A 16,065-nucleotide genomic window follows, 5' to 3' on the forward strand; every position below is an offset into this window, starting at 1 on the left:
CAGAAGAATGTGAAACACAGATGGTTTCCCTTCGCACATTTAACATATCGCGAAATGATTTTTTGATTCTTCCTTTGTACGGTACGTACGGTACGGTACCGTAGAGAGTAAAGTAATGAGGCACGACTTTTATCACCGCATTAACCGAACGACGACCGTCGACCTTATCAAAACAACGTAAAGCGACCCAGATAAAAAAGGTATGTATTCACCTCAAGAAAGATTCCTCATGCAAATTATATGGAAAAGATGATCCTAAATCAACAAGACGTTGCTAAAGAATATTTGCGAAAAAATTAACGCCTTACCGAAATTTGTTTTTATTAAGTTTTATTGACTGAAATATTAATGTCGAGGATTACCTTTTTTTTATTTTGAGCCCTTATCAGCGGAAATGGAAGGAGGCATGCATGTATAAATAAATAAATAACATGACTCTGTCAAATTCTGTTTTGAATGGTTTTTGATCGTCGTTCGTCATCATCATCATCATCAACGACGTTCTCGTGCCTTTTCATGTTCACTCAACATTACCACAGTCATTTCTCTTGGTACACATTACTACGATTCCTCGTGAATGTGTGTTTGTTGTGTTATGTAAGTAATCACATTAAAATGTTATAACGCACTGCTTCTTGGTATACTTGAAATTTTCGGGAGGTTCGTACCCATGAAGCAAAAAGGGGAGAGTTTGCCTCTCGCTAAAAAAAAAATAAAGCACACACACGTCTTGCCTGGCACTATGTAATTAACCTAGTTTTAATATTCCGGGGCAAAATGACTCGACTCGTGAAATGTTCATAATAATAAATGATAAAAACCGCACACGCACCTCCACTAATGTTCTGCATGATTTTTCATTACTGCTGAACGACGTCGTCGATGTCGAAATGTATTTTCCTCCGAAAAAAAAAATGCCACAAAATTTCCGCATGTCTCGTGATTTTTTTTTGTGTAATTTTGAATAAATTTACCATATATGTCGTAAAGTTGTCTCAAATGCATATGCCGCTACATTCAGCAACGACATGTCTCATTAGTTTTGATTAACATGCGGTAATGTTATTTAATTAAATTTACATTCCTTTGCATATAAATAACGCAATACACATAATAACAACAACAACGAGATCATTGTCTTCCCCATTCTGATTGAACAAACAATCATGACACAAATTCAATCAATATATCCAATCATCAAACCGAAAACGTTTAAAAAATATCATTTCATCTGACACTCGGAGTAACAAACATACTTATGTACATATATGGCAGTTACGCGGAACATTGATTTCACAAATTTTATTAATAATAAAGATAATTACAGTAATTGAATGTATCGACGCTCGCTTTCACACACATGTCAAGGCCAAAAATGGTCCGAAATTGAATCATCGGGCATTTGGTCGGTTAGTAACATAACACTCACTCAACATCTATTTATGTTGATATGATGATTATGGGTTAACTATCAGCAGAGGCACAGAATGTTATTAGTAGTGTATCAATTCCAATTTTAAAGTTGTTCATTTTTTGGTACACTCTCGACTGGGTTGTTATTGTTGTAATAATAAATAGTTTTCGCCTCTACGAATTCATTACGGATTGAAAAAGTATGAGATTGACATCTTATAAGGTCAGATTTATTTCTTAAGGTGTTAAATTAACATCGTAAGATCTCTTGGATGTTAAAGTAACACCTTTAGGAATCAATCCAAGGGCAAATCACATGAAAGACAACATTTTACTGTGAGTGGCCGTCGCAAGAAGGATGCAGGACCTTTACTCTGAGAAGGATGACGAAACACTATGAATAAATGTTTTTTGAAAAGATGGGTTTTTTATGCCGGCAGATTCTCCAACGGCTTTTTTGCCCCAAATGAAAATTAGTTTTTATTTAGCCAAGGGTTTTAAACCTGTTGTTGCAATAAATAAATAATCTGACCTCATTCTCTGGTCAATTTAAAATATTTGAAGGTAATCATCTATAGCGCTAAAAATTAATATCTTAAAGAGGTTAATTTAACACCTTGAGATGTTAAATTAATTCCTTGAGATGTTATTTTAATCTCTTGAGTGGTTAAATTAATCCTTTGAGAGATTAATTTAATCCCTTTTGATGCTTCTTTCTTAGCCTCATAAGGGATTAAATTAGTCTCTCAAATACAGACCATCAAGGGATTAAAATAACATCTCAAGGGATTAATTTAACTTCTGAAGGTGTTAAATTAACCTCTTTGACAATTTTATTACTCAGAGCTGTAGATGATCAACTCCAAAAGATATCAGATCGACTTTTAAAGCATTCTTAAGAGGTCAATTTCATACTTTTTCAATCCGTAGTATATGTATTGAAAGTTGTTGTTACAATAACAAACAACAAGGTAGGTTTCACATTGATTATTATTATTGAATTTCATTTCATGTCACTCAATGTGTACGTACTTGGAAAATATGTGTTTGAAAATTGATTTATTTCGTAAGTGCAGCATGTTTAAAGCCGAGATATTTGTGAATTTAAAAAAAGTGTTGATGCAAAATAATATTTTGACAGCAAAATGATGAAAATTTATTCTAATGATGGATTTTCCTCCATCACTCACGTGTGACTTGACTTCAAAAGACAAGTTTTCAACGCATGAGACACAAAAAGTATGAAAAATGTTTTGTTTGTCTTTCGTCACTCGTCTTTTCTCGCAAATTTTCATCATATGCTAACAGCATAAACTTCTTACTTAAATCATTTTTCATGTATTTGCATCTTTTTTTCACGAGTCTCTGTCGGCGTCTCGAGTTTTTTTTGGGTTGGAATAAATTTTATACTATAAGAAGATACAAAAGGCGACCAAGTGTGAAAACACAAAAAAAAAACTGAGTACGCATAAAAATATTATGATTGTAACCGCACGAGTATTTCGTGCCTACGCACACAATCGTGTAGTTCTGGGAAATGATACCCACTTTACTCATCTGTAATGTTTGTCTCAAGGCGAGTTTTTTTCCCTCTCGGTTCGTTGAGCTGTTCCGTGCGAAACACATAAAAAAATGGAGGGCAAGCTAAAAAATCAACAAACACCTAATTCATCATCCCGAGGAGAGACATCGTTTTTGCATTTCCATCATTTTCTTAGCGAATGCGCGTTTATTTTGCTTTCTCTGCGGTCCTTAAAGCTTCTGCGTTATCTATCACTTTTCATATAGAACTCGCACACACACTCACAAACAAACACACTTTAAGTGCTCTATCTCGCAGCATCATTATTTATGAAAAAAAAAGAATAAAAAAACAAGAGAGAAAAACGAAAAGAAAAATGAATCTAGAAAGTTGTGTATTTTTTCACGTCTCGCACTCATTTTTCAACAGTGGCCCGAAAAATTTTACATTCAAATGCTTCTAGACGATGTTTTTTCCACAACTTTTTGTTTTTCGCAAGAAAAAAAATGTGTCGCGATCCTTATTTAAATCCGAGAAAACAACAAAGAAAAAAAATCGTCTCGAAAGTGGCAAAGACCGAAGAAAAATAAAAGATTTAAAAAGAAAAGGGACAGATTACACGAGCGCCCCATCGTCATTAAATGATGTCCTTTTTTTCCTTATTTTTTCTGTTTTTATTTTTTGGGCAAATATCAGAACATTTATTATCCGGACTTAATCTGGGGCAGCCCCCCATTAGCGAGGTGAAGTATAATCATTTTAATCAAAACGTAAACAAACAAAATTTCCAAGGGACAGGAACAGATTTCATTTCGAAAATTTGATTAAAAACTAATTTGAAAGACAAAGGAATGCGAAATTAATTTTAAAAACGAATAATTTGGAAAAGTGTGACAAATTCTCCATGATGAATGGAACGCACACACAAAGAGGAATGGAAGAGGGAAATGCATTAAAAAAATCAATTCACATCCTTAATGATTTTTTTTTTTCGTTCTGGTTTTTTTTTTTGGGAAGACACATTGTTATGCTAAATAAAAAAAAATAAATGAAAAAAAATTCGGCAGCACTTTAAAAAAAAACAAAAGACATTTTTTTACCAAACGACGACGACTGTACACGCAAACAAATTATGAGGATGTGATTTACTCCTCCTTTTGTTTTAACTTTGTTGAAATATTTTTCGCATGCCACTTTTTTTTATAAATGCATTTGTTGATGAGTTTTTTTTTGCTGTTTGCCTGACAGCAGCGCGTAAAACAATTAAAAAACTTATGGAAAATACCTGTTCCTGTCTTTGCTTTTGTTCGTTTGTTTGATGTTTGTGTGTGCGCTCAGAATTTAAATGCAATTTTTTTTCATGCAAAATGAAAGGTAAAGTGCTTTTTGTAGAACACTCTCTCAAAACAAAGGGAAAAAAAATAAAAATAAATAAAAAATGGAGCAGGACAAGCGATGCTATGCAAAAAAAAGAACAAAAAAGAGACGTGAATAATAAATATGAAAAAAAAAATAGTTTTCCATTCAGAAAAAAATATCAGAAGAGAGTATATTTCATTCATTTATTTCATTTTTATTTTGCACTTCCCTTTTCAATTCATCATTTTCGCTCGACTCCATTGTTTGAATCGTGAATAGTCATAACAACACGAGACGAGGATGATACCGAGACAAAATGGAAAGAGAGCATTTTTTAATCTACTTGCATAAATAATTACGGTGCACGGATGCAATTTTGCATAATATTAAATAATCTTCGCAATCTTGGGAATTGTGAGGGAAAAATGTCGATTACTGAGAAAAAAAGTCAAAATTCCTTGTTTAAAGGTGCCTTGTTAGTAAAAGACAAATAAGAGCATACCCACACAAAAGGGACCGCCATAAGTCACTTCTGTATATCATTTGCATTAAAATTTATATCCCTACCTTATTATAAGTGACACAACCTTTTATTATTATATTATTCGGCAAGTGTGTGTGTGCGACTCTCTGTATTTTAAAACACTCGAAAAAGTTGTCGCACAGTCAGAAAAAGGAGAACTTCGTCAGAAAATTAGACAAAAATAAACATCCTGTTCCGCTCTTCTAACAATCTCTCACCCGCTTGCTTGCCTACGATATCTAGCAAAACTTTCGAGCGCAGTAATTTTTGCCGTTTGCCTTTAAAAAAAGTTGTCCCATGCCATATTATCTTCCTTTTTGAATCATATGCGCCACACACACACACAAACACTCAGATAATGATGTATTTTTACACGTACACGGAAGAGAAGATAAAGAGATCGTTAGCAGGAACGTAGGAAAAAATGTGTCCCAAAAAAAAATTTTTTTTTTATAACAAACTTGAAACAAACATTTTTGTTTGTTAGAAAAAACAACATCTGTGAAAACAAACTTGCGTCTTTTTTTTTTATTTTTTGGGAAACAAGACAAAGTTAGTTGTGCCCGGAATGTCATCCCATGTATCGCAAAGTCAATATTTCGAGCTGTATAAATCAAGAAATAAAAGAAAAGTTTTTCACCTTTTTTCTTCTTCTCTCTTAATATAAAATGTCCATCGAATGAAAATACGAAAATTCTTTATCTGGACATTACTCTTCAGTGCTTTTTTGTGAAAATACAAAAAAAAAATAACAATAATGACACACAATAGAAATCCCTTCGTCTATTTTATATATATTTCTTTTTCACAATAGGTCCACTTATTATGGCGATACACACCAGAGCAATTCTGCAATTTATATGAAAAGGACACCTTTTTCGTATCGTACCGAAACACTCGAGATATGGCACGAGAGAAAAGTCATGATCTAAACAAATTAGTCCCAGAGGAAATATGCTCCGTTGCACTAAGTTAATAACATTCATCTGTAGGTATAATAAGAATATTTTTTCCTCTTTTATTTTTTTCTCTGTGCAAAACTCTTCGTCGTATCGTTTCTCCGTTTTTTTATTGGATTTTTCATTCATTCAGATTTTTTTTTATATTTAAAGTAGTGGAACTCGTTAAATTCATTTTACTCGCCAAAAAATTTTTTTTTTGTTTATGAAAATCGAAAGTTCACCCTAAATTTTCAATCAATGTAATTTTTAAATCTAATTTTTTTTAAATAAATCAATTAAAATCTTTAAAGATTTTTTTTATATATTTGAACTAGTAAAATATAGTTAAGAGTCATCCATATTTGAGCCCGTAAACTTAGTTCACCCGTCAATTTTTTTTTGTTTATAAAAATCGAAAATTTACCCTAAAACTATACGGTTAACGAAATTTTTCAAAAAATGTCGAATATTTTGGATTTTTTTTAATTTTTCAAGTTTTTTTTATGCAAAGTTCACATTTTTCTGTTCCAAAACCTTCTTAAGGCCTGAATTGACTCTCTACAAAAAACTCGGATGACATTCGTGAAGCAAAATTTGAGTTATTGCATTTCCATTCAACTTTAATTTAAAAATATGAATAGACGTTACTTACGAAAAATATTTTTAATTCGTCAAGAAAGTGCTCAGATACATACCTGAAAAGAAAAAAAAAATAGAAAAATCACAAATTAGTTCTCTATAAATAAAAAAAGCTTGATTGATAATATTGATTTGTATTATTTTATTTATTATTTATTGTTGAAGTGAACATTTGATCCACTTCCTGCATTACATAATCCTCACGTTCGCAATTCCTTTATTTTTTTATTTATTTTGCTGGAGCTCGCTGGCAAGACAGACACTTTTAAGTATCTAGTATAGGCATATTTTATGGCAAGCATTGTTTGAAATGTGATCATAATCGTAAAATAAAAAAAATTGTACAAGAAAATAGAAGTCGTACCATGTATCGGTATCGAATTCCAAGCAACGCTACGATATTTTCACTCAATATTCACGTCATATCATGCATAAATGCGTCAGATAAGGAAAGATGGAGAGGAAAAATCATTACAAATTGAGTGAAGCTCTTGTCTTGATGAGTTGGTTTGAGTTTTTTTTTTGTGGGGTTCCTTATTCTTCGTCTTCTCAAGAAATATTTCATTTATCATTCTGTTTGTGCGTTTTTTTTTCGTGAATTTCTGATGCGACACTGTGTGTGGTAAATTTTGTGTGTTGTTATTATTTTGTATGACAGCACATTATTATTCTTCATCAAAAAAACAAAAAAAAATTTCGGCATGTCCCTGTTCCTTCGTGTATGCGAGTAAATATTTCACCGAAAAAGAAGTGTGGTTATGATAAATTCAGATACTTTAATAAATTATTATACAAGAACGTAAAAAAATTTTTTTTTTCAAGACGAGTTCAAATTCATTGACCTCCTTCTTGTTGTTCGATTATTGTTGTTGTTCCTACGATAAATGCCAATATTGGTGGTAGACACACTCAAAATAATAACAATACACGTAAAACAATAAAATGTACGTCTGCGGTGGTGTGGCATGGATATGTGCATGAATGCGGGTAAGATAATGCAAAATCGATTCAGTCAGCTCTTTTAAAATATTGATGCGAATATTCGATACACCATCACAGCGAACGAAAGAGGATATGAACCTGAACTGAGCAATAATACGATTGCCTCATATTATTATTATTATTGTACATTATGTTACGTTATCATGATGATAATCAATGTATGCGAGGCATATTGCACGCTCGTTGCTGATGATGATGATGACGATGACGACGACGAAGGCACTTGAATCCAGAACTGAGCATATTTCGCATCGTATCGTATTATTTTATGATTATAGCGAGAAACTCGCACGCAGATATTTCCATAAAATGTTCGTTGTTGCTATTTTTGCATGTTTTAATTATTATCTCGGGGGTGTGTCATGGGTCTTTGACTCGTTTTTAGGACTCAATTGACAGGAAATTAATAAATTTTCATAAAATTATGCAATTTACGGGTCTTTTGAAGACATCCTAGCAACATTTCTTATGGAAAAGAATTGCCTCACCTTTAAAATAACTCAGAAATATTATCTTCATCTTCCTTCGTCGTCGTCTTTCTCGTCAAATATGCATCCATAAAATTTTTACTTATGATACGATGATGATCAATAAACTTCAAATAATGCAAGTGAGTGAGCGTGTATTGCCCAGTGGTAAGAAATTATTTTTTTTAACGTTCTGAGTCTTGAAAAATAAGAAAAATTCAAAATTTCATAGGAAATTGTAGGAAATTTTATTTTTTAAAAATTTTTATCAATTTATTATTTTCAAATTATTTTTGAAAAAAAATTATTTTTTTAATTTAAAGAAAAATTAATAAAAAATTATAAAAATTTGTTTTTTTTTAATAATTTTTTTTAATTTAAAAAAAAAAATAAAATTTAATATTTAAAAATTAATAATAAACAAATAAAAAAAAAAATAAATTACATATTATTTTTTAAATTTATTTATATAATTAATTATTTAATAAAAATTTATTTATTTTAGAAAATTATATTTTAAATTTTCTAAGAAAATAAAAATTTCAAATATATTATAAAAAATATTTTTTTCTAAAATATTTTTTTTTACTTATTTTTAATTAATTTATTTATTTTCAAAACTATATTATTAAAAAAATGAACTAAAAAAAATCAAAATTTTATATATTTATAAATAATTTAATTATTTATTCAATATATTTTTTAAATTTTTTTTATAAGATAAAATAAAAATTGAAAAAAATTAAAAAAAAAAAACTATTTCATCCCACAAGGCAAGGAAGTTCATAAAACTCAGATGATTGGTAGACGTTCATACGATTTTGCTCATCATCATACAAAAGCCTTTATCGAAACCCAAGCAAATATTGTGACGTACCTCACAAGAAAGAACATATCTGACAAGCGATATAATGATGCATGGGTGCGCCAAAACGATGTTCAACAAAAATGTTCCGTTTAATATGTGCCTTATTATATTATTTATCGGAAAAAAATCCATAAATATCGGGCACGTATGCAGGCATTATTGCACAAAGTATATCAAAGATTAACCTCGTTCGCAAAGAAAAAAAAACATTTTTAAAGTGCATTAAATTATTATTTAGGAAGAAATTTATTTTCATTACTGCAATTTACAGAGTTTACTTTTTACGTAAACAATAATCGGCAATAATGGTGTGTGACTCGAAATAAAAAATGAAGTTCATACGCAATAAATGCCTTTTTTGTTGCATATATTCATCAAGATAAACATTTATAACAATATTGGATTGACTTGACTCGGCATGTGTTTCATTTTTATATTCGAACGAAAAAAAAATGGCTTAAGGCGAGGAATTGTAATAATATTGTTCTTTTTTGCTACAACATATGGTTAGTTGGAAATGATGTGTTATCCATGTGACGAACGGAGATAACTGCCAAAGTTTAATATTAATATCCGCATAATTTATCGCGCAAAAAATCCTTAACAACAAACAACAAAATTAAAAACAGAACAAAGTGATTTATCCTTTCAACCGTTCTTCGTTATATCCTTCACCGTTATTTTATTTTTTTTTTTGCTTTATTGTTATTGTTACTCTTGCTCCGACGTTCTTTTCTTTTTTTTTTTACTTTTTAATTAAAAGCAGTTTACAGAAAATTTATTGTTTAATTTTTCTTATACAACAATAATAATCGTCTTTTGCAGATCTTTTCCGCTCGTCGTTTCATACCTTTTCGCATGGATGGATGAAAAGAGTGCTCAAGTAGGAAAATATTATTCTTCTTTTGAACAAGCAATTTTTCATGTAATGATTCATTCAATTTTTTTTCCATCTCAACACCCTTGTCAAAAGGTAGGAAAAATATTAACATTCGTCGTTGTCGTCTTATTTTATTAAAATCTGTTAAAATTTATGTTCCGTAATTTTTTCATCATGTTCAACAATTTTTTTTCGTTCTGTTACAATTATTCTACGGCATAATGCGGAAAAAATAGGATATCTGCATTTTCAATCGCGCGCGTTGTTTGCAAGGAAAATCAGAAAAAAATGAGAAAATATTAGCGGAAGACGTGCAAATGCAAACTATGTCGTCGTTAGTAAGTAGTAATAGTAATAATAACGAAGAAGAAGAAAAAAACAATTTTTTTCCATGTTGAAGAAAAAAAATTAATATGTGCTCTAATATTTCATATCCCATCCAGGACTCGAGTCGAAAATCCGAGGAAAACGTACACATTCATGATTAAGTGCTTAAACTTGCCTTGAAAATGGAATAACAGTATCGATTTTTCACTTCACCTCCTTAGACTCGTCTGTGCAGAATTTTTTCTCATTTCTCGATAATATTTTTTCCGCTTGCTTTTTTTGTGTGTGTGTGCGAAACGTCTCAGGAAACCATGGCATGTCGTATAGTGTTACGCGTGTACCTTATTTCCTTTGCAGACATCCTTATATGTTTATTTGTAATTTTATACTGCGTCTTTTGTGCCTATCATACAATATTAATACGGTTGAGACGTCGACGCAAATAGACGAAAGACGAGAAAAAAGATTTTTTTTTTCCTTTGAACTTAGTTTTTTTCTTTCTAGCTGTAAAGGAAAGTTTCGTATCGATTCAGGTTCAAGCATGAAAGGAATCGATTTAATAGAGTGCGTTCTTTGAAGGTCCCTCAATGGAATGAGAGAGAGAGATACTTTTCTTCTTATCAAATTTGACATGCTTTAAAACTCGTCGTTGTCGTTGCTCGTCGCAGGGAAAACATGGATGTCATTTATTTCATCTGCTTGAATTATTTTACAATCTGTGCCGCTTTCATGACATGACTTTCTGACGTAACAACAACCGTGGTTTGTCTACAAACTTTTGTGCAAAACACTCTCTCGTACCACCGTCGTCGTAATTGTTGTTCTTGTTGTAATTTTCTTTTATGTTTTAACCCAAACTGATCCCAATTTTGAGCCTGATTGTATTTAAAATAGATGCTCCGTTTTGAAAATAACGCAGAAAACATTATGCTTTGCAGGGAAAATGTTGTCGAGTGCCTAGTTAGCAAAGAGTTTGTGTGCTTTTGATGTGGAGAATATCATTTTATGTCGTTTTGTTATTATTTTTATTTTACTCCACAGCACAAAACGAGTCTCATAAAAATTTTCTTTTACAAGGCATGAAAATAAACAACAATTTTCTTTTATGTTTATAAGGGGCTTGCGTAAAAATTGAGACATTTTCAAAAAAAAACTTTTTTTTTATTTTATTTTATTTAAAAAACATCCCTTTTTTGTGCCGACAACGACATCGACATAGGATGACATAACGAAGGGTTATAGACGATTTTTTTTATTTTTAAATTATTTTTCAAACGAGTGGGTGTTGCTGGCGTAAATTTAAAGACCTAGGACCAAAAATCGATCGTATTTGAATAAATTATGAAAGGCGCGAAAAAAGAAATAAAAAATACGGAAACGAAATTTAGGTCAAAAATTCTTGTCTGTGTGCGTGCGTAAAATATTTGTCAATCCAAGAAACGTTGCCAAAGATTGTACATTTTTAAATGGATTTTCCTTTTCCTTCCTTAATATGCCGTGCTGCTGGTGGCGCCGAGACAATTTCTTCTTTTTTTTTTTTTAAAAGAGTTTTTCCCTTTTTTTTATTGTAACTCGTTAGAAAGAAAAGTTGAAAAAAATTGTGTAAGAAGTGAAATATAATAATAATGACAACAACAACAACAACAACGACGTTGAAGACGAACGACGAGATATATTTAAGAAAAAGTCTTTTGTGCACGTTCTATGGCACAAAAAAAATATGCTGAAATGATACGACGACGCTATCATATCATAATACTTCGCAACGCTGCGAGGCACAGCAACCGCCAGGTCTTTTGTGTCTTGATAAAAAAAAGAAGCGTAAAACAAGAGAAAGAAGTCTTAGACTTGTTGATTTTTTTTCGCGACTTGCTCATTTTTAGCTCTTAATGTCAAATTTCGAAAAAAAAATTGATAAAAAATCAGTTTTTAGTTGTCACTGATTTCCGTTGATTTTCCTGTGCTTTTCATCAAGATTTTGCATGAAAAAATCGCAATCCCCGAAGAAAAAACAACGAAGCGAAGAATTGGAGCAAACAAAATTTTCTTCTGATTATATTGTCTTCTTGTCATATTTTTTTTTTGTTTCTTCCTGGAAGAAAAAATGTAAGTTGAGATAGGTTTTTCTTGATTTTTTGACACACTAGCTTCATACCGAATAAACATAATTTCCATATTCATCTGTCAGAAAGTCATCTCCTCGCACATATTGCACGAAAAATTTTTTTTTGTGTAAAATCGTCATTTAAAAACATTTTCATTATTTATTTAAATTCAAATTGGAAATGTAAATAAAAAGAAGGCAAAAAAAAAATTCTCTCGTGATTATCAGCATAATATGGAATTCATGCTAATGGCATGCGATGATGACGATAATAATGATTGGAAAGTTAAATAACGAAAAATTTATACGTGCAAATTTTATTATATTTTCACTTTTTTTCCCTTGATTTTTTATTTAAAAAAAAATATTTTAATCGGCAAAATGTTTCAATTTGCACAAAAAATGGCAGCAAAGTGATAGACGTTGTCGGGTCATGTGCGACTCATGAATGAACGAACAAATAAAGGGATTACCACCGTCAGTCGAAAAACGACCTGAATTTCCAAATCGCTCGGTTTTTACGGTTGTCGATTTTTTAGACGTTTTTTGCCTTTTCGTGTGCCGGTTTGCGTGCAAAAAAATCACCTGAACAATAAAACAACGAAAATCATTCCCCGTCAATTAAAGACACACTCATTATTTGATATATTGAACACAATAAAAATCAATCTTTAGGGCACACTTCATTTCACCCGATTATGTTCGTCGTCGTTGTCGTTGTTGCGACATGACTGGAACGACATAAAATAAAATAAAATATTTTTCCATGTAAAAATGATTAAATATGAAAAAAAAAGAATATTGAATAATAATCCGCTTGCCTTCATTACACCGTAGAAAAAATGATATGGAGAGAGTTATTTATTTAAAAAAAACGAGGAAAAAAGAACCTGCGAACTATTATTATTTTTGATTATCGATGGAAAATCAATTGGTGCATGTCTTTCGCAGAGCGAACACAAACTTTGACAAATTTTAACCAACGGCAATCACATAACGATCAATCATGGGTGTTTACCTGTGATTTTCATTATTTCAGCGTCTCTATTCGAGAATGAGTGCAGACAACCGTTTCTACCCGAAAATTAAGTGGAGTGGAAGCAATGATTGGCTTTAACAGTGAAACTGACTTTTTTTTCTTTTTTAATAAAAATAAATTTATCAGGCAACGATTATTGTTTGAACAAAAGACGTCTGTCTCTAGTAATAATGTTGTTGTATCGATTTTGTTCAGTCAGTCAGTGGAAGTAGATTGCCCGAAGATATTAAAAAATTATTGTATTACAGCGTGTTTTTTTCACTTTTAAAGTCTATTACAGACAAGAAAAAAAATTTTTTAGTAGAAAATAAATTTTCTTTGTTTATTAGACGTCTTGGTTAATGCTTTCAGCGAAAATTTGCTCCAAATCTGCCCGATGCAAGAATTTCTCCGTGCGGCACGTCGCGTCCTTAACAAGACGAGAAATCTTGATAAGCGCGCGTACGGCAATAATTGATTACTTATGTCAATCGGGGAGTGACAGTTCGACTGTTTTATTACCCAAACCAAAATAATATTAGACAAGAGTTCGATCAGGATTTCATTACTTTGCTTCACATACTTGTTTATCGGATTTTTTCTGTCAGTTATTGTGTAAATATTTATTTCTACGTGCGATGCGTGTCAAATGTTGATTATAACAAAAGTCGCCGTGCACGATGAAAATGATGGTAACTAAAGGTCGTGCAATGGAGACATTTGTTCAATTTTTTATAGGGCAAGTGCAATTTAAAAAAAAAAATTTTTTTGGACTAAGAAATGAAATAAAATTGAAGTTTTAAAGAAAATTGTAATTTTTAATGAAATATTTTAAATTTTTTCAGTATTAAAAATTCTTTTAGTCAAAAAAATAAATAATTAAAATTATAAAAAAAAACATTTTGAAGTTACTCAAATTACTTTTCTAAAAATCAAAATTAATTATTTGAAAAAAAAAGTTTAAATAACAATAATAAAAAAATAAAATTTGATTTAATTAACTAAATAAAAATTAGTAATAATAAAATATTAATAATAAAATTTAATAATTAATTAAATAAATTAATTAAATAAAATTATTTTTGAATAAAAATTTTTTTTTGAACAGTAGGTATCTTTTAAATTTTTATTTTTTAAGTTCAGAAATTTTCTAAATTTTTTTTGATTTCAGAAATTTTAATTTATTTTATTATTTAATTATTCAGTCAAATGTAATTAATGATTCTTGTGATAATTTTAAAAAAATTTATTTTTAACAATTTTTGATGTTTTTAAAATTTTTTGTCCATAATTTAATTAAAATTTAATATAATAAAATTTAATTAAAATTTTTATTCTTTATCTAGATTTAAGAAAATAAAAATTAGGAAAAAAGAAATATGAAATATTTTTCGAAATTGCACTTGCCCTAATGTAAAAGCACTTCCCTGTCAAATTTTTGACGACATTTTTTTGGGTAAAATGACCTACTGACACGACTATCACGACGGGAAATCAATAAATTGAATAAAAATGTTTGTGATATCGATCAAATGTGTGGTCGGTCAGGTTTCAATGTCGCCCCTTTTTGTTTGTTCTAAGAATATGAAAGAGTTAACAATTTATTTTCCACCCACGAATTAACAACTTCTGAGGTTTCAACTCATTAATTAACCAATAATATGTGTTTTTTTTTTGTTTAATTTAAATTTTAACAGAAATTCCGCGAAACGTCTTGTATTTATTATTTTAGTCAGAAATGACACAGACACAATTATAAATACATATCTCGCACATGTAAATAAATGATTGACATAATTGATTGAATTGAACGACAGTAAATGGACATCGTTGTGTGTACTGTGTACATTATTAGACATTTATGACACATGCCTCAATCCACTTCTTGTTTTTGGTCGAATTCTGATGCGACATATACACGACAAAATACATTGGGGAGTTTGTCGTTGAATTTTGATGCTCTTTCGTCATTGATTTTCCATTTTGAACGATTTTTGAAGTTGAGTTGAGTGAACGGCAGAGGGACATTTTGCATAAAATTGTTGTATGTGGTGAGCGATTTTCATGCAAATTTTACGTCGTCTGTTTAAAATATTGATTTTCTAACACAAAAAAGCGGATACTAACCTCTTCCTCCGTTACGCATAAATATTCCACCATTATCCCTACATTCCATAGTCGTGTCATATTCGTATGCTTGTTCATATGTGTCCATTTTTTTATTGGCGCAAATAAATCCACAATCAATCAAGTAAACTCAAAAAATGGTGTGCTAATTGCCTAAAAATAACGTCGTTGGTGACATTTGTGCTGGAGCGTCGTCTTATTGATTTGTCATCATTTGATTTAATAAAATCGGTAATTAATATTTTTTATTTCTCTTCTGAATAAATTATGACAGAAAGAGATAATATAATGATTGTACAAGCTTTTATTTAGAGCGTCAGTCGCGAAAAATGATTAAAATTTATTATTTTTCATACATTTATCGTTGTTTTTTTCGTAATTGCATTCGAATCATTTGTTATAATTAATTTAACTTTTATTATTTTTTTTTCTTGTTTTATTCACTTTTTTTTCATATAATTTTTTTTTTATTTTAATTTGATTGATAAAATTTTCACTGTTTTATTTTTTTTTCACAATTTATCTTTTTTATTATTTTTCATTCACTTCAAATATTTTCCGTTTAATAATGAAAATTTATGATTATTCACTGCAATAAACAAGAATGGAAATTAGCATGAAATTTTATTAAAATAAAATAAAAACGAAGGAGTGAAATTCTGGGTGACTCATATTCATCTTATCACTCGTTCCCATGTAGACTGGAACGGAAATATTGAATAAAAAAACCACAAAAAATTTTGATAAGACGTTCATTCGTCATAACAATAAAAAATAAAATTCTAATCTCGCGAGTTTATAAATTTTTTTTATGAAGTACTTGCAAAAATATGTTACATTTTTTTATTATTTTTTACAAAAAAAAAAAACTAACA

The 16,065-nt window shown here is 30.1% G+C and overlaps 1 protein-coding gene across 2 annotated transcripts in view; it reads right to left on the bottom strand.

Moving 5' to 3' along the window:
- Nucleotides 1–15,508, bottom strand: part of LOC134832114 (teneurin-m) — a 148,079-nt gene extending 132,571 nt beyond the window's left edge. For both annotated transcript variants that reach the window (XM_063846026.1, XM_063846018.1), the window contains exon 1: nt 15,191–15,508. In XM_063846026.1, the coding sequence (XP_063702096.1) occupies nt 15,191–15,278 (88 nt within the window). In that variant the 5' untranslated portion in view covers nt 15,279–15,508. The remainder of the gene's footprint in view (nt 1–15,190) is intronic.
- Between the last annotated feature and the right edge of the window lie 557 nt (nt 15,509–16,065).

Source organism: Culicoides brevitarsis, chromosome 1 (genome assembly GCF_036172545.1).
Source record: "Culicoides brevitarsis isolate CSIRO-B50_1 chromosome 1, AGI_CSIRO_Cbre_v1, whole genome shotgun sequence".
NCBI classification, from domain to species: domain Eukaryota; kingdom Metazoa; phylum Arthropoda; class Insecta; order Diptera; family Ceratopogonidae; genus Culicoides; species Culicoides brevitarsis.